This window comes from Lates calcarifer, linkage group LG1 (genome assembly GCF_001640805.2).
Source record: "Lates calcarifer isolate ASB-BC8 linkage group LG1, TLL_Latcal_v3, whole genome shotgun sequence".
Classification (NCBI taxonomy): domain Eukaryota; kingdom Metazoa; phylum Chordata; class Actinopteri; family Centropomidae; genus Lates; species Lates calcarifer.
Window position 1 is genome coordinate 7,224,157 of NC_066833.1, and position 18,778 is coordinate 7,242,934.

The 18,778-nt window shown below is 39.9% G+C and overlaps 1 protein-coding gene across 1 annotated transcript in view; it reads left to right on the top strand.

Moving 5' to 3' along the window:
• Positions 1–18,778, top strand: part of sema5ba (sema domain, seven thrombospondin repeats (type 1 and type 1-like), transmembrane domain (TM) and short cytoplasmic domain, (semaphorin) 5Ba) — a 169,709-nt gene that overhangs the window by 123,719 nt on the left and 27,212 nt on the right. Inside the window, 3 exon segments of the mRNA XM_018696536.2 lie at positions 10,350–10,485; positions 11,337–11,544; positions 11,656–11,863. Of these exon segments, the coding sequence (XP_018552052.1) occupies positions 10,350–10,485; positions 11,337–11,544; positions 11,656–11,863 (552 nt within the window).

Consider the following 18,778-nt stretch of genomic DNA (forward strand, 5'->3'; position numbering starts at 1 on the left):
CCTTTGGGAGCAGGTAAAATTTCCAGTTGCATATTTTTGTCAAAGGACTTAGCTCAGGTAATTAATCTGAATAAGCATGAATAAAAGTGGTAACCTGATCATCTATTATTGCTAGAATTTTGATTTAATAAAGTATAGTAGAGGGAATACTTCTAGCAAGAAAAAACATTTAAACCTGTTATGACATTTATCATCTAAATCACCTCAGTGCCTTTCTATGGATGATTAAAACAGATGCAGGGATGAGGGTGGGTGTGAAGATAATTTTATCTTGAGTCTGCTACTTAGCCTCTGGTTTGTTTTTAGTGTGGCAGAACTCTACATATATTAGATACAAAGTGTCTGCCATTTTCAGCCACAGTACCAACAAATCAGTACTTCTGTATCTATACATCTACGTGTATAGATATTGTAAAAGTTATATTACTGAAATGTAATACTTATCCATGCATTACTCCTCATCATTGTCCTTGCTGTTGAATAGAAAAAAATGAACAACCCCACCAAAACAAGCTGCAGCTGTGCTGAAGAGCCCTTTTATCACCAGTAGGAATATTAATGGGGGAACAGTGACACACACACCAAAACAGCCACTTCACCTTCAACTCTAGCTTCTTTTCATTTGGCCCTCAGATTTCAGAGTTTAGAGCCTCCCCGCTGCTGTTAATGATCAGTGTGAATGCATGGAGCTCTCAGCAAAGCTGGATATACAGCCTGACTTGCACTCCCTCTGGTGTTTGATTGCTCCAGGTGGGGGTGTCACACACTTCATTACAGAGGGGAAACACTGAGAGTGAGAATGTAGAGATTGCTTTTTATGTTTGGTAACTGCATTTTTGCCTGATGAGGATGCTGGTGTCTGTCACTCAGTTTGGTCAGTGTAATACTGTAGTCTAGAATGTCAGTGAAGATATTGCAATTGGCTTAATTGCATGAAACATGTATTCATGGTGCCCAGAGGATGATTCCTAATTATTTTTGTGACCTCCTGATCCTCCTTTTATCTTAAGTCATCACCAGGTCAGAATTTTCTTTTAATGCCACCAACATGCTACAGTTTCTACTTGTAGACAAGAAAAGTAGAATTTAGAACACTTTGGACTTCTGGACTCTGGACTTTCATGGCTTTTCCTTAAGTGTCAACAATTTTTTAATTGCTGAAAATAGCAAACTAATGTGCAGCACTTTCCCAGCACTTTCATATTGTGGGGTGTAATAAACATTGCAGTCTACCAGGGCATTGGAGTAAGAAATATAGTAAGAAAACTTCAAGGAATAGTTTTGGGAAATGTGCTTACTTGCTTTCTTTCCAAGTGCTGGATGAGAAGATCAATAAAAGAGGACTTAGAGTCACTACACATGGATTTGACTGAATCTGTGGCACAAACAACAAATTTAGTTCCCTTCTTCATACCCTATCAGAATGCACATGCATCACATTTAAGAAGATGCTGTCTGTTCACATGCCTTTTCACATATCATGTGTGTTTTGGAGTGTTCTCTCCCTCTCCCCTTATCTCCACAAAACACAGATAAAACTCTCACTATTTGGTTTGATAATAACTGAAAGAAAGGAAAAAGGGAAGGAAAGGGAGAAAAATAAAGGGTAAGCATGAAACAAAACTAAATGGAAACAAGTTTGGTCTCTATTTCATTATAGTTTTTTACTAAATAGAAAACATGCAGATAAAACTCTGGGCAATACAAGGATATGTTTTTCAAATTTAAAGTTACTAGATCTGGAACCAAGTCTGAGTCCAGTGTTGCCTTGGACTGTTTGTGTCTATGTTTTGTGTGTGTGTGTGTGTGTGTGTTTGTTTGTGTCAGCAAACAGGGTTGTTGGTGTTCAAATGAATTCTGCACTCCATCAGGGGAGATGTTGAATCCCGCCTCTCACTTTCTGCTCTCTCATCTGTTAAGCTGCTGGTATTTGCCACCACATGGCTGCTCCCCACTAGCCTGCAGTGAGTCTTAGGTGGTAGATAGATACAGAGAGACAGAAATGGTAGAGAGGCAAAAGAAAAGTCGAGGGATAAAGAGAGACAGAGATGGAAATAGAGAGAAGGAGGAAATGAGAGGATGTAATGAGAAAAATCAGAGAGCTCCAAGCTTTTGTTCATTGTCCTTTGTCTCCTCCTTCCTTGCCCTTCCTTTTCTGAGGCGACTTGTTGATCCTCCCTCCAAACCGCCTCCCTCATCAAGGTTGGATATGTTAATGCAATCATTGCAAACACTGCCTCTATCTGTCTGGCCTAAATTGAACAGGCTCACAGCTGCTCCCAGGAGTTTGGGCTGTAAAACAGAGCAGGAAGCAGTTGGAACAGAGTACTTATCCTGTCCGTCTGCTCATGATCTGGGCCAGGTCTCAATACTGTAGAGTGACCTCCCCTCTCTCTTGATGTAGCTTATGATGTTCTGACTCATTGTATACTATTTTTACAAGTAGTTTTCAAGAATTAACTGACAGGAAAAACTTAGAATTTTGATAATCAATTAATCATTTCATCAGTTAATTAATCAAGCAATTTTTTTGTTACTAGTCTCTGAATATAGGGTATTTGCTGTTCTCTGTTTTATGTCATTGTAAATTTAATATTTTTGCGTGTTTGATCTGACACCCCAAAGGCAATCTGAAATTGTCATCCTCAGCTGTGAGATGAGAAAGTGATAAAATTTTGCCAACCAATTGATTTAGAACGTACTCCACTGGTTTAATAATGCACTTCCATGTAGCTATAGGCAGTGGCGCATTTCACACCTAGGCCTTCACTGGTGTCCTACCTGAATTAACCCACCTCTTAATACCATCATTATGATGTCACAGCTATGTCAACAATATACAGAAATGCAGTATAACAGAACTTTGCACAGACAGGCATGTCATGTAGCTAGAATAAATGCCATTACTGGAGCAATGCTATAAAGACCCAGTTAACACAATTCAATAGGTCTCCAAACACTGCAACCACAGCTGAGCCACACCCATCATATCCAGAGGAAACATCAATAGTAACTAATAAAATGACAAAAACATAAACAATAAATTATAGGTAAAATGCATTTTACTCACTGAAACCGCTGATTAGTTGTAGACAAATTTAAAAAAAACGCTTCTGTCAAGCAGATATTCTCAGCCCTAAAGCGAATTAAAACTTGTGTGAGAAATATGACTGGGCAGACTAGACTTTCAGTATTAGCCTCCATAGCAATAGCAAAGGACTTGTTGTTGGAACTGAGACGCACAGATAACCTCTACAACAGAGCCATTGAACTCTTCCTCATCGTCCAGCTATTGTGGGTTGAAAAAACAGCTATTAAATCTATACTAACGTGTTTTAGCTTGAGCTAGTAGCTATAGATGCGGTTTGCCAGCCCTGACCAGTACTCTGACCATCCAATCAAATGACATGAAAATGTTGACGTTAGCGAAGGCCTGCTAGATGGCCCCTGGCTTCACCTACTCGAAATCTGATTGGTTAAAGGATCTGTGAGGCAACCATTTCATTGCCATTCATTTTAAATTACAGGGGCCTACACTGTTGATTCTGAAGGCCCCAAGGCAGATTTCTGTTAGCTTGGCAACACAGGGCTGAAATCTGATTGGATAAAAGCTCTAACAAAAACAGACTGTATTGGAAGCAGCATAGCCAAGAGGAAATGAGGTGAGATGAAGAGCAAAAGACTATTGGAAACAATTTAATACATAACACATTAATACATAGTATTAATGGGAAAAAACATATAAAAATAATAATAATAAAAAAATAAAAATATAATTCAGTGATTGTGACAGTGTTTGGGCCAGCAGGGTATGGCCTTGCTGGCTCTGATGGCCCACCGACTATAGGACACTTGCAAAAGAGGAAAAAAAATGCTGAAAACTGCAACAGCAGCTGAGAGGTCTTGACACTGGCACCTACACTTCCTATAATGCAAATCAATAGCATCTCTTAGTTACCCAATGTTTACACAGCCCAAGGAAGAAGAAAAAAAAAACTGGACCAGCAGCATTTTTGGTCCTCTGTCTGTATTTATACATGATGCATTAAAGTGCAGCATTGAGTGTAGATCACCCATGTTTCATAGTCCAAGAGACAATGACCTCAAGTGTAAATGTATACTACCAGTTGAAACATCAGTTGCTGTGCAGCCTGTATAGACTGCTGATTTAACATAGGAGCTTATCTGTTCCATCAAAAGCATGCGAGACAGACAAATGAAAACGTGGATTAAATGCCTCTTGTGACCCCTTGTACCTTATAAATGCCAATGTTTTTGAAGTCCACAGCTCCACTTTACAACACAAGATTTATAGTTTCCGAACAGAAGCCCACAATAGCCCCCATTAAATTATCTAATTTTGGAGAGCTTCTTTGGGGCAACAGAAGATATTATGGAATTGCTGTCACTTGCAGAGTAGTACATCTCATAAATGGGATATGATTTTGATGCATAACATGGTAAAAAAAAAAAATACAGCAGATCAATCAGTAAATCCATGCCTGCTACAGATGAGAAGAGAAGAAATGGAAAAAATGAAGAGAATGATTCTGCTGGGACGTGCACCAGCCAGCAGAGCCTGTCGAGCGGTTATGTAGTTGAGGATTTTAGCATTCCATCAAAATGAGGACACTTCAGACCTCAGAGCATGACCAGGTCTTTTAATTAACTCCAGGTCCTTATTGGCAAGATCCTTCTGTCATGTGCTCAGAGCAGCAGAGAGATTCTCCTGCTGAGGTGTCTAACCTGCCATTACTAACTAATTATGAGCCTCCTTATCTATTTCTGGGTGACTTCACTAACCCGTTCTACTTTACTAGTTCTTGGAGGGTCTCATATCTGAGAGGTTGAGGGCAGGATAAGGAGCGCTTAATTAATGGTCCTTTAATTCATTAGTAGATTGACACAAGATTATTCTGCCGTACTCAATTAAGATAAGTGAAGTATCTTTTAAGTCATTTATGAAGCAAACCTGCCAAATATTTGCTGGTTCCTTCTTCTTAAATGTGAGGATTTGCTACTGTTCTCTGTTCTCTAACATTGTAAATTTATTATCTTTGGATTTTTGGACTATAGGTTGGACAAAACAAGCAATGTGAGGACATCAGTGTGTGCAGCACGTCAGAACTTGTAAAGGGCATTTGTATTGCATAAATTGAAAAAAAAAAGCTTCTGTGCAGGACGAAGAATGTCATCTTTCTATATGTGGATGAGATCAACCCAGCTGTACTTGTCTTAAGGGCTGGATTATGCCAGAAAATAATTTGTACTATGTGTTCATACATTTGTGTTGTTTTAGCATCTCAAAAGTGTAAGGTGGAATGAAAACCTGGTGGAGATAATGTTCAAATATGGGGATAATGCATCACATTTTCATACAGTCTCTCCTGGCAGGCATTCATAGTGTTGCACTCCTTTAAACACACTCACATTTTAAACACAAGTGACAGGAATATTTGTGTGAAAATTGAAGAAAGAAAGTTCAACCCCTGTTTACTTCCTCACCTCCACACCTCCTCCTTGCCAATCACTGCATGAAGTAGGTGTGAATGTTAGATTGCTGGTTTAAAGTTACAGAAATAGTTTGTCACAGCATCAGACTCAGAGCGTCAGACTGAATAATGATGTGAAACGAAATCGCAGTTTGTTTATTATTATTAGTTTCAGCCTCAGTAAGAAGCTTTAATTCATCATTCAATGTTTTTGTGCACTTCAAATTCACTGGGATGCAACACATCTGCAACCTGACATGCACAGAACATCTCCTAGGGATCCTAAAATCCTTCTTATCCATGGAAAATATGTGACTGACTGCAAGTGAGACCAGATTTGACATGGGTGATAAATGATGTGCCGTGCAGCCAAGTGAAGCAAGTCACATAACTGTACAATATTTCTGATTTTACACAACCTGTCGTATCAACTCACTGGCATTGAATCTACCTTGAAATGAACTGCGTGCCCCCACTGAACCTGATCTGAATACAGTTTGACAGAATCTGCTGCTTGTGGACCAGTGGCTTCATATCATTCCTCTGGCACATATTCCTTTAATTGAAACCACTATTTACATTTTTTTTTCCCCTCACTTAGGGCCTATTTGCATTTGATTGGAAATGAAAACAGGTTAAGTCAAGCTTAGACTCAAAAATGCAACAGAGATTAATTTTTGTCTCTCAAATGGTTAACAATGCGACTAAGTGAACTGTGCACTTCCTTATGATAAAAGGACCAAATCTAACACCTGGGGTTTTGTACAACCTATTGAACTTGGTGGTGTTGCTTTATTTTGTTTAGTGTAGGTGTTGCTGACTCAGTCTGCTTCTGAATGTGACTGTTTTGGGCCAAAGCTGTTACTTTTGCTGGTGTATTGTTGTGCAGTATAAAAATATGTATGGATAATCCTGGCAGCCTCAGTTCAATTTCTGGTCCCTGCAGCCATGTAGCTCTGCTGAGTGGGCCTTTTTTCCTTTTCTGCTGCGATGCAGGTATTCAGTGAAGTTGAAACATTGGCCTTAATGTAGTTTTAGCTGTTCTTTTTTTTTCACATAAAATGAGATTAGGTGCATTAGCCTAAAACCAGGGGTTTCGTCTGGACTCCACTGTACTCTCTCTGCATTGATCCAATGATACAATGCATATGCAAATGCCTATTTTCTTTTGAAACTGGTTTATTTATATAACACATTAAAAACAAATGTTGACTAAAGTGCTTTTGAAGAGACATTAAAAATACATTCAGATAAATGATATTTTTTTAAAATAACAGAAAATAAATTATAGATAAAATTAAGAAAACAATAAGAGAAAACCACTGAATAATAAAGACGTAATCTGAATGATCATGTAGTCACAATAAGATTAAGAAAAATTAGTCTTTAAGAATTAAGACGATAAACTTCTAGGGATTTGGTTTAAAACATGCAGCAGCTATCCCAGTATTCAGCCAAAAAAGATAAGGTTATCAAGTGAGATGCATATCAGCCACTTGTGTTTACCAGACAGACTCACTGGTGTACTGATCTGTACTGATTGTGGCTCCCAGAGAGGCAAACCAGGCAGAGTGAGGAGTTCATTACCTTTCTGTTTTTTTGGTGCTGAGCTGAGCTACAAATCCAACTCATTGTGTGTGGAAAACAACCCTGGCATCTGCAACGATGTATCCTGCCTGTCACAGGGGGTGGCTGTGGCTCATGAGGTAGAGCAGTCGCCCACCAATCAGAAGGTCAGTGGTTCGATTCCTGTCTCCTCCAGTCCACATGCCGAAGCAAGATACTGAACCCCAATTTGCCTCTGATACGTGTCATCAGTGTGCAAATGTGTTAGAAAGCACTTATGTTGTATAGAACAAGTGTTGTGTGAGTGTGCTCTGTCAAGTGTTTTGAGTGGTCGAAAAGACAAAAAAAAAAAGCGCTATATAAGTAGAGTTGCCATTTACCATTTACAGGTGAAACAAGTATTTAGTTCATTCACTTAAAGGATAAGACTTGTGTTATTCCCCATGTTTCTCAGTGAATCTTGTGAGAGCACCAAAACCAACAATGTTTGTCTCTTGATACTTTCCGAGTTCCCTAAGCTGATTCCCAGTGAAAACATAAAGTTTTAAAAATGGATCAAATGTATAGTTTCCTTTTTAATTTCCTGCCAGTCACTGCAACAGGATGGAATTTGTTGGGGACTACTGAGTATTTCTGGCAGCAGGACAATATATGTGGGTATGACTCAAAATAAACTACAGTGTATGTGTTCATGGTAATGAAGGAGCATGTTACCCAGTTCAATAATTTACCTCATTCATGTGTTTTTGATTGTTTTTGGAGAATAATGGAGGTCTATGGCAAGGAGGATATACTGCTAAGATATATATGCTGTGGATACACACAAAATACTTGTTATTAATGTTACATATAGTACAAGTACCTTAAAATATCTATAAATAAAGTACAGCACCTTGGTAACTTTGCACTGCAGGCTGTTTTGGAAGTATAATATTGTAGGGACGCCTCTGTACACACTGATGTCTCATGTGACAAAGTAAGAAATAGTGAAAGAGAGAGCAAATGTATTTATCTGAGGGGATGAGAGAGTGAAAAACAAGACACAGAACAGAGACAGAGCCTCCTCCTGAGGTTCCTATTGATTCCTTCTCTGTCATTCCCTCTCTCACAGCGACATGCAGAGTGCACGGTGAGAGGATGTACAGAGAAATCCAAAGCAACATGGGATATAAAGATTTGGTTAAAGGATTTGAACAAATGACTTCACAGAAAAGGAAAAGGAGAGAACAACAGGGAGGTGGATGCAAATGAATTATGTTAAATAAGACAGGAAATCAAGATGCATCTGAGAGGACAACCAGTGACAGGATCAGGCTTGGGGGATGAGTTAAATCACTTGAAGAAGTAGCTTCACTCATGATGAAAATGATCATCATGGTGCAGGGCCTCAAAGAGCAGCTGAGCAGCAACAGGAAACAGCATAGCAGATGTCAAACAGCTTTCAACCAATTTTCCAGGCTTTAAAGCAGACTTAAAACATATGGGTTGCATCCATTAGTGCAATAGACTGTACTCCTTTCAGTGCTCCCTTTCATTCTGTTCTCTTGGCATTATGTGCAGCAACCCACGGTCGAAGTAGACGTCTCAAATAAACAGGACACTGTCAGCTACAGTACGACCACAAAGCCCACAGTTTAACTTCCTATCACAGTTTGTCAAACTGTGTTTGTGTGTGTGACTGTGAGAAAACCGCTGTGACTGCTGCTCAGTTATTGTAGCTCATTTACCTGTGGTTTTCTCCATTTGGGGTTTGGTTACTGCCGACTTAGCACTCACTTTGTTTTACATACTTTGTCTCTGCCTCCCCTTTACTCTAGTCTCCAGTAGAGCCATCGACCAAAAAAAAAAAAAAAAAGAACGAAAGAAGGAGAGAAAGTTCTTTTGCTGTTCCCCTTAGTGACCTGTGAGTTTGTTGATGAGTCACCTGTTTGGCTCTCCCAATTGTTTAGCCGGAACTCATTTGGGGCTATGCAGCCCTTTGCCACCCTGCAATCCTGAACTGGATCTCTGAGAAAGTGATTTTCAAAACAAAAACAATTAAACACATAACTCAACCACACTTAGAAATATCAATATTGTGCCAGAGGAGTATGAGTCTCCCAATTATTCACTTTTTTTTTTTTTTTTTTTTTTTTGGTAGATACTGTTAAGCACAGAAGACTTAAACTTAGCTTCCAATGAGTATATTTTGTGTCTGCAATCTCACCCTGTCTTTTTTAAGTGTGTTTAAGCTAAAGATCAGATTAATTACTAAGTGAACCTTTTAAGTACAGATTCTTTTCACCATATATTTTTCCCAAAGGTCAAGAGTGAACATCCATGAACAGCAAATCTGTTCTGATCTTAAATCATGTAAAAAGGTTCTCCATGTAACTTCAAATCTTGTCTCATGAACAACATTTTTTTTCTTCTGTTTCAAGACTAATCTGGTCATTGTAACTGCAGTCACTGTGAATAAATATACAGATGGACACATTTCATTGAGCTTTTTTGCCTCAGCTTTTTTCAGCCAGCAGCCTCACTGATTATACTTTACCAAGGTACCAGAACAGCTCACAAAGCACCATGATGTTCTTAGAGTAGTGGTTTAGTGGGAGAGTCCTCTCTCAGTAGCTCTTCCTGTTTCTTTCACTCTTTGTTTCTGTCTTACTCTCTGCCTATAATGTTATCACTCACTATCTTCTAACTGATGGTTTATCAGCATCTCACAAGCAAGGCATTCACTGTATGGTAAAAAGTCTGAGTCTAGTGCTGGGTGTATAGGAAGGGGAAAAAACAGTCAGCAGTGGCAGACAGCTAAGAAAGTCATTACCTTGCAGCACATTATGGCCAAAGAGCATCATAATAAGTCTACCTGCACTGCCAGTTTAGCCGGATTTTACTCTTGTATGTAATGCCTGTGAGGCTTCTGTGTGTGTGTTTGCACGTAATGTGAAACTGCCTCCTATATCCTCAGCTTAATATTGTCCCCATTCGCTGCACAGCACTGATAGCATAGCTTACCCTGCAGCCAAAGCAAGTCTGTTAAGTGCCAGTATAAATGATAGGACTTCCATTAAGAGAATGGAACACATCACAGAATGGCTTTACTACACAGCTGGAAGCTGTTGATTTCTGATATGACATTTAATGCCAACATGAAAACTGATATGAATACTATTATTGAAATATTATCTTTATTTTTACCCTCTTTCCCTTTATCCTCATCTCTTCCTGTCATTTCTCTCTCCTTTATGCTTCCTACTATCTTCCACTTGCTGTCTTATCCCACCTGTCCATCTCTCTATAAAGCAACAGTATTGCAGCATCTGCAGTGTGTGCCTTCAACCTGAGTGCCATCACCCAGGCCTTCAATGGGCCCTTTCGGTCCCAAGAAAACCCTCGGTCCACCTGGCTTCCCACGCCCAACCCTATCCACAACTTCCAGGTTAGTTTAACCACTTAAATCAATAAAGGTTAGTCATAAAACTGTTGAGCTCTTTAGGGTTGAGCACCTGCAGAACAGTAAATTGTGACAAAAAAACATCAATATTTCAAAAATTGTCAAGGAAGCAACATAGGGTCCTCCAGTCCTTTCAGGAATTTGATACATTTTTTTCAAATCCCTAAAGTTTTGCAAATCACTTTTCATCATCAATTCAGTGATCAGTTCTTTACATTTTTTTAATGCAATTTTTAAATATTACCATATTTTCAAGCAAAATAAGTCAAATACTCACATATTTTTGGAAGATTCTGAAGGAACTGGTCATTATTTCACAAGGAACATGGAAAAGATGATACACTAATCTAAGGATATAAATATCAAATGCCTTATACATTTGTAAAGTCTTTGTTGTACTGTCAAAGCTGTCTACATCTCTGAACTCCTCTCAAAAATGGAATCTATCAACAAATCAATCTCTTTTTTCAAGCCACAAAGAATAAGCAGAAGCAGCAATCCTCAGCTAAGCAAGGCAACAAAAACAAACAAAGCTTTTCAGAAGCCTGTCATTTCATATTTACTCTTCTGCAGGTTCTCATTAAGTTGTTGTGTTGTCGCCATGGTCACATCACAATCATGGAGTAGTTTTGAAAAAGTTGCATTTACATAGAATAGAAGTAAGAACTGAAACAATCTAGCCAGGCATGGTGTATTGATAAATACAATGACAGGGATGTGAGGTCCTTGGTTTTACTTCTTGCCTGCCCTCTCTTGGCCTTCCTTTTTAATTTCCCTGCACCCAGTGAACATTTTCACATCAATTTCTGACATCACACTTTGCTGTTTTTCTCCAGTGTGGTACTATAAATGATGAGGGTCCTAATGAGGGCTTGACAGAGCGCAGCCTGCAGGATGCCCAGCGGCTCTACCTGATGAATGATGTGGTCCAGCCAGAGTCTGTTGATCCACTGGTCATGCAGGATGACGTTCGCTTCTCTAATCTGGTCGTGGACATTGTTCAGGGCATGGACACCCTCTACCATGTTATGTATATTAGCACAGGTTAGTGGAACAGAAGAAAGGAACAAAACTATTACTTAATTCACATATATTAAGTAGAAATAATATTTCAGATATGTCTCTGATATCTTCTTGACCTTCTTGTTGAATCAGAATATGGCACCATCCTGAAAGCACTGGCTACACCCAACAAGAACCTACAAGGTTGTTACCTGGAGGAGATGGAGCTCCTCCCACCAGGGGTGCGAGAACCAGTCCTAAGCCTGCAGATCCTGCACAGCGACAGGTCGCTCTTCGTTGGGCTCAACAATAGAGTCCTGAAGATCCCACTGGAGAGGTGCTCCACCTACAAAACTGAGACGTAAGTACAGCATAAAGTCTCCATGTTAAATGACCAAGATGTTGTTGTTGAAGCAGATGATCATACTACATATCATGACTATCAAAAGGAACCCAAATTCAGTCATTCACAAAACTTGTTATGGGGACAGTGTTACAAACTACAAACTAGGAACTTACATGGTGGAGAAAAATCTGTCACACAGGTGTAAAATTAAAAAAAAAATTACGTTAAAGTTGATAAATGGCTTGCAGGCTGGTGGACATTATGGGAAACTGTCAAACCAAACCAACAATTCAGCTATTCCAGGAACTCAAGGAGCTAGAAGCACAATTTTTGTGGACTCCCACAGGCTTGATACTACTTTGTGTGCTGACATCACCAGATTTTGTTACTATAATCCATAGAAATCTAAAGGGCAGGAGATCATCATATAGTTGTGAACGATAAAAGTCAAAAGCTGTTGTGATGTTTCTCTGAGGACACCTGTAGATGTCTCTGGGCTCTCCTGTGGTGAAGTAAGGGCAGCTGGGGGTCTTGTGCCGAACCTGTTGAGGAACATGTTCAACTCATTGGCCCTCTCAGTTCTGCCAGCCTGATTCCCCTTACCCTAACTTGTGATCATCTTTATACTAAACCACAGATCCCTCAAGTTGTTGTACATGGAGCTTTCTCTCCACCTTCCTCCTTTAAACATCTTTGCTCTCCCTCAGCTTCAGCTTCAGTCCCCTCTGCACGCTCTTTAGTAGGTCTTTGTCCCCATCCCTGAAGGCTCTCTTCTTCCTGTTCAGCAGTTCCTTCATGGTCACTGGTGATCCAGGACTTTTTGTTTTGGACTTCCTGAAGTCATCCAACTACAAGAATAATGTGAGAGCCACAATAGGGACAGCAGTCCTCACATTGAGGACAGAGAGCACAACTGAGCAGTCATGCAGTATACACAGTGTATATGTTATTGTACATTTTATGTGTTTTGGCAATGGATGCATTGTAACCTGGTTGGTTCTCTATTGAAAGTAAGTATCTGTCCTCAATTAGGATTAATGTCTGGAAGACCTCTCCTATAATCATTAAAGTCTTTATGGAATAAGACAAATGACTGGGGTGGCATCTGCTCACTAGAGGAAATTAATTTGTTGTGCTTGGTTTTTTTTTCCCAGTAATGAAGTATTGCATAATACAGAGAAAGCACTGTTGTCGCTTTTTTTTGTGCCCGAATTGGAGGATGAACAAAAGGTGCGTGTAAAGCTACATTGTAGACTGCCAGAGAAGTTCCTCTGAAGGTGCATTTGTGTGAGAGAGAGTGGGGGGCGGAGGGAGGGGGCATTTCCAGCTTCACTGTTATTCATGTGAAAATCTCCCACCTCAAGGGTGAGTGAAAGGAGAAAAGCTCACTGGCTGTTTGTCCAACCCTCTGTGCTCTCAATCAGGATCCTCAGCTGGCCACCTCAGTTCTTCAAAGTCAAACTTCATTTTAGCATACAAATGGCTTTTTTCACTGTGTGCGAGTTTCTGTGTATTAGTGTGTGTGTCTGTATATGGAGGGCAGTCTACTCTGTGTGATTTGTGTGTGGGTTGGTGCTTGGATGAGTTCTCATATGCGCACTGCCTGATGAGTCAGCTTGCTATTTCTACTCAATCCAAACTCCTAGACACATGGGAGCAGACACACACACAAACACACACACACACACACACACACACACACACACACACACACACACACATACACACATCAAGTAGGGAAACCATTACATTTAATAAGATGTGGTTGAAATATGCAAGATGAAAGTGGGAGAGAGACACAGAAGACCAGGAAGTGAGAAAAAAGCCAAGAGAAATACAGATAGAAAGACTGAAAAAGCTAAACAAGCAGCCAGAGAGAGACAGTGGGGCGAATGATAAGAGTGGGCTTCAAGGACACCAGAAAGGGAGGAAGGGGGTGAGGTAGAATGGGTCACGCTTAATCCACTTTCGATAGTCATCTTACCTCTTCAGCTTATTCACTCTTATTACAATCTTTGAAATGCACTGCAGCCAAAGACAAACTGAGTTGCAGAGTATGACAGATGTCAACTTGTCTGTCACTGTGACACCTGAGCTTGTCTGGAAGTCAAAATGGGCTGATGGGTGACGTTGAGTTAGGAGATAAAGGGGTAAAAAGGAAGCCAGGTAAAAAAAAAAAAAAAGGGAAATATGCCTGTCATTTACCAGAGCCTGAGGGCTTAAAATTGGCTGTTTTGTCCAGCTAACAGTCCAAAATACCAAAATAATTAGTTTTCAGTGATTTATTTGACAAACTGCAAGGGTTTAATTTAGGATAACAATTTCGTGCACTCCTAACAGGTAGGGACAGGCACATTCTCTCACAACAGAAGGGGTGAATATCAAGAGAAAGCCTATTTCCTCACCCATCTGAGTTTTTCCCCAAGATGCTTTTCAGGACCTTCAGAGAAAAACTCCTGCAATCTCCTCCAGAAATTGATCAGGCTCACCATTATGCAGCACTTAAACTTGGTCCCAGGGTGATTAGTATTGCTTCATCTGAGCAGTACCAGATTAGAGTCAGATTAAAGACTTGTTGATTCAGGGCATGCAAACATGGGAAACTGAGCAACCCTATTTGCATACATAAATATCACACTTCAAGGTTAAAAGTTTATTTTAAGGTTTTGCTGGTTTTGCTCTAACTACTTTGTCATTCTCACTTTCTCTGCCTGTCTACCTGGCTGTTCACTGTTCAGACTATGTGAAAAAGATCCACCTGCCATCCTCCTCTTTGTCTGAACACACTCCACATTATTGTACTGTTGACTGAATGAGCCTTTTCTCCCTGCATTATGTGTGGTCGTCACATTTACACACAGCCATACTTCCATTCACACTCTGATAACAGCTGAATTTACTCTGATGCTTTACAGCTGACAGCAGCTCATCTACAGCCACACATGCTGCTTTTCACTGTCACACAAATGCACATACACACAGTGAAAAATGGCTGTATTTACAGTACAGTGGTGAGTGTCATGGCGACAGGGAGAACGTGGGAAATGATTTATGAATAAGTTGTAACTTATCTGCTTTGTTATAAAATATCCAGCTGGTAATAGAATAATGGATGGACTGTGGCTATGTAGTAGTTGCAATATAGAAATGCTTCACGTATGTGACTTTGTATGTTTGCAGTTGTTTAGACATGGAGTTAACATGCTGACTCTTACAATGCAGCAACAACATATGTTGGTTTAACTGCTTGTACAGTTGTTGCAGACTGAAAAGTCAATTAAGAGTAAGTCCCTTTAATGTTTAGTTTTCCTCTGTTATTGATCCATATTGGCAAGTCTGGCGAGCCTTGCAAGTGTTTTTTCTGTTACACTGCTAAACCTTTTCAACAGCCAATGATTTGTAGCCTTTTAGTGATAGCTTGCAGACAAATGCTGCTCTTTGTAAACTAATATGTGTGTGTGTGTGTGTGTGTGTGCGCGCGCACACACACGTGTGTGTGTGTGTGTAGGCAAATGGCTGTGTGTGTTTGTCCCCTATTTGTGGTAATTATATTTGACCTGGCCAATTGGCACCACTGGCTAACAGCACCACTCTGTCCTCCATCCACCCCCTATCTCTCTATCTTACTCTGTTAGTGAAGTGATTTTTTTTTGGCTGCAGCAGCTCACTAGCTAAGCCACGATGTTGCATCCGGGCTTTTTTTCCTGTTTTCAATGAAGGAAGAAAGGTAGTCCACACTGCTTGGAACAAAAGCACTATGCTATGCAAAGGCAACTTTGAAAGCAAGTGTACTACTTTCGTTTTCTGGATTTGTTTACTCATTTGTCAAAACTTGAGGTGTCAGACATGGAAAAGTTGTGTTACATGGGCTTTTCAAGTGAATGATTTTTTGTTTTTGCAACTGATGATGAGGAGTAAAAGCAAAGAGCAGAGTGGGAGAAGAAGGAACATGGAAACAGAAATAACTACAAGAAGGCAAAGGAGGAAACGCTGAATAAATGATAAGGATAATGTTGCAGAGGATGAAATGAAACAAATCAGGCTTTTTGTAGCAGCTCTATTCCTGCAGCAAAACCATTGTTCACACATCTGCTTACATAAACCTTACATTTTATTACAAGAGGTACAATTGTCCTGGTGGTGATAGTTACACTTCTGCCCAGGGGGCTTTGGCTCTATTTGTGTGTGTGTATGTGTGTGTGTGTGTGTGTGTGTGTGTGTGCTTGTGTGTGATTAACAGTGACCTGGCACCACTCATGAGGTAGAGGCAGCTTAGCCTGCCAGCAACAGGAGTTTAAAACATCAGGAAACCACTAAATGGCCATCGAGGAAAACCACTGACCATCAGCATCTCTGCTACAGTCTGTGTGTGCGTCTGGCTACTTGTTAAAACCAGCTTATAGTGTCAGTCCCTATAGGACCCCTATGCAGTGGTGTGAACTTCCCTGGTTCTCTCTGTGTGAGGGGAGCTTACCGGCCTGTCCTGTGCAAACCCGATTTACTGTTGGCTGTGGCGGCCAGCCTGTCAGAGCTCACTGCTTGGCCTCTAGAGCTCACTGCTGCTAAGCCTGTATGACCAATCAGAGGAACTCTTCACCAGCCAAGGACTGGGAGACAAAGAGTAAGATGGTGTTCACATAGTGGATGTATTTATTACTGCTCCAGAATGCTGTTACTTTTATTACAGGCTTTGTTCTGGCTGCAGCTCAATGTAATCATTTTGCTCTCTGTCTCTTTCTCTCTCCATTTTTGTCTATATTGCTAACTCGCCCTCCTCTGTCTTTCAGCCTTGATTTGGTCTGGCACTATGTCTTCCAGCTCACCATCTTTCAAATTCCCTGATGCTGAGAAAGTCAGACAACTCTGGTCCCTCTTTGGGGAGAAAGGTGTAAAATGAAATAATAATAAAAATAATAATAATAAATTAATTTATAATTAATAAAAACAAGCGAGTGGCTTTGATAGCCAGTTACATCATGGATCCAGCCAAATACCTGGATTTACTATGCTCAGAGCATAATGAATCTCTTATTGAACACAGTAATCTTTTCTGTAAAGAAAGAGAAATGATTAAGTTTAAAATTTTTAGCTGGCATTGATTGTTGCTGTCCTTGGTACATTAAGTTGGTGAGTAAGTTGATGACAGACCAAAATGAAACATTTGGCTGTTGTCTGGATAATGTGCAGGTATCTGTATTCAACCAAGGAATTGTTTTTAAGGGAGGGAAATACTACTCTGTAATACAACTCCACAAAACTCCAATAATAAATAAAAGATGTATATTCAATAGATAAATTCAGATAGATAAATTCAACAAGACCAAAAGAGTGGTGAGTCATATCTAGAGAAATAACCAAGATGTATCATGTTGCTTTCAGTCGCTAGAATCTCCAAGTTAAATTTTCATGAATATCATATTAATAATTGAAGCTGATCAATTAAGTTCTGAATCTTGAGCTTGCAAAATATAAAGTCTGCAAAGTAAGAAGGCTACACCTGTTGTTTGTGTCAGATACGTTTCAGATATGTCAAAATTTCAGATCTGCTGCACATCTTATTCTCAGGTTGGATTGTGTCTACCGACTGAATCTTTGGGTTTAGGCTCTTAAAACTGTTGCTAGTTACAAATGTTGAAGGATTACTTTATGAGATTTGATAAAGGATTGAAAAGGAAGGGTGGTATGGAGGTGTTGTGATTACTACTGTCACCTTACAGTTTGCATGCTTTCCCTGTAACAACGCTTGTATCGCTGCAAGTTGATTAGTGACTCTAAACTGCTTATAGGTGTCAATGGGTATATGTTGCTAAGTGGCAGCTCTGTGATAGAATGGCTTGTACACCTCCCCTCGAGGACAACGGATAGGATAAGCCGGTATAGATAATGAATGGATGTATTTAAAAGGATTCAGATTTGATAAGTGGACTCAATACTGGATTTAGATAAATTCACAGGATTGATAAAATTCTATCAAACTCCAACCATAGTCAAGAAATGACAACAATTCAGTGCTGCTTTCAACTTTGCCTATTTTTCTCTATGTTTTCTTGTCTTGTGTTATCTCTGTCTACATTTATATTGTCCATCTCTGCACCAAGTTTCTTTTATCTCTTCCTCTCTTTGTTTCATCCACTTACAATCTTTCTGCCATCTATCACTTTCCCTTCTAATATGTTTATATTTTCTTCTCTGTCTTGTAACCTGTCTTTGCCTCCCCATTGTTACTGTGTGATGATGCAGCTCCTTCTTATTCACCAAGGGCTAAAATTGTACATGGAGGACAGCAGGCATTTTTTGGCAGACAGCCATCTCACTTTTGTTTTTTTGGACCTGGGACCATCAGTCTTCAGCCTGGCTCCAACTGGGCCTAATTGGATGTATTAGCACTGAGTGCTAGCAGGAGTTCTCTGTGTTTCCGATTCATCATGAGCAGACTTTCTAAATGGCCAGCTCAGCCCAGCACAGTAGGTGCCAAGGACAGACTCTTTCCCTTTGAGAGAGGATGAGGAGCAAGAGCCTGTCAGAGGTGGTCTCCTGAGAACAGTTTACAAAAAAAAGACATAGCTTGCGTGGAGAGATGGAGAGAGGCAGGCATATGTAGACATATGTTTGACTTTGTCAGACCCTCCAAGATAGCCTTTGCTAACATATTCCCAAAGTGTCAGCTTTACAGCTAATTATGGCTGATTACAGTCCATAATTTATCAGTTCTGGTGATCATATTTGCAATTATACATTGACAGGCCTGCCATTGCGAGGTGAACTATTGTTTTTATGTCTAGTTGTTAAAGGGCCTGTAATAAAAAGAGACACTGGTTTTTACAACATTCACAAACGACTTAAAATGTCAATTACACTCCCACAGTGAGAACTCGGCAGATTTATCTTCCGGTGTCAATCGTCCAGATATATTGTTATATGGGCTGGTGG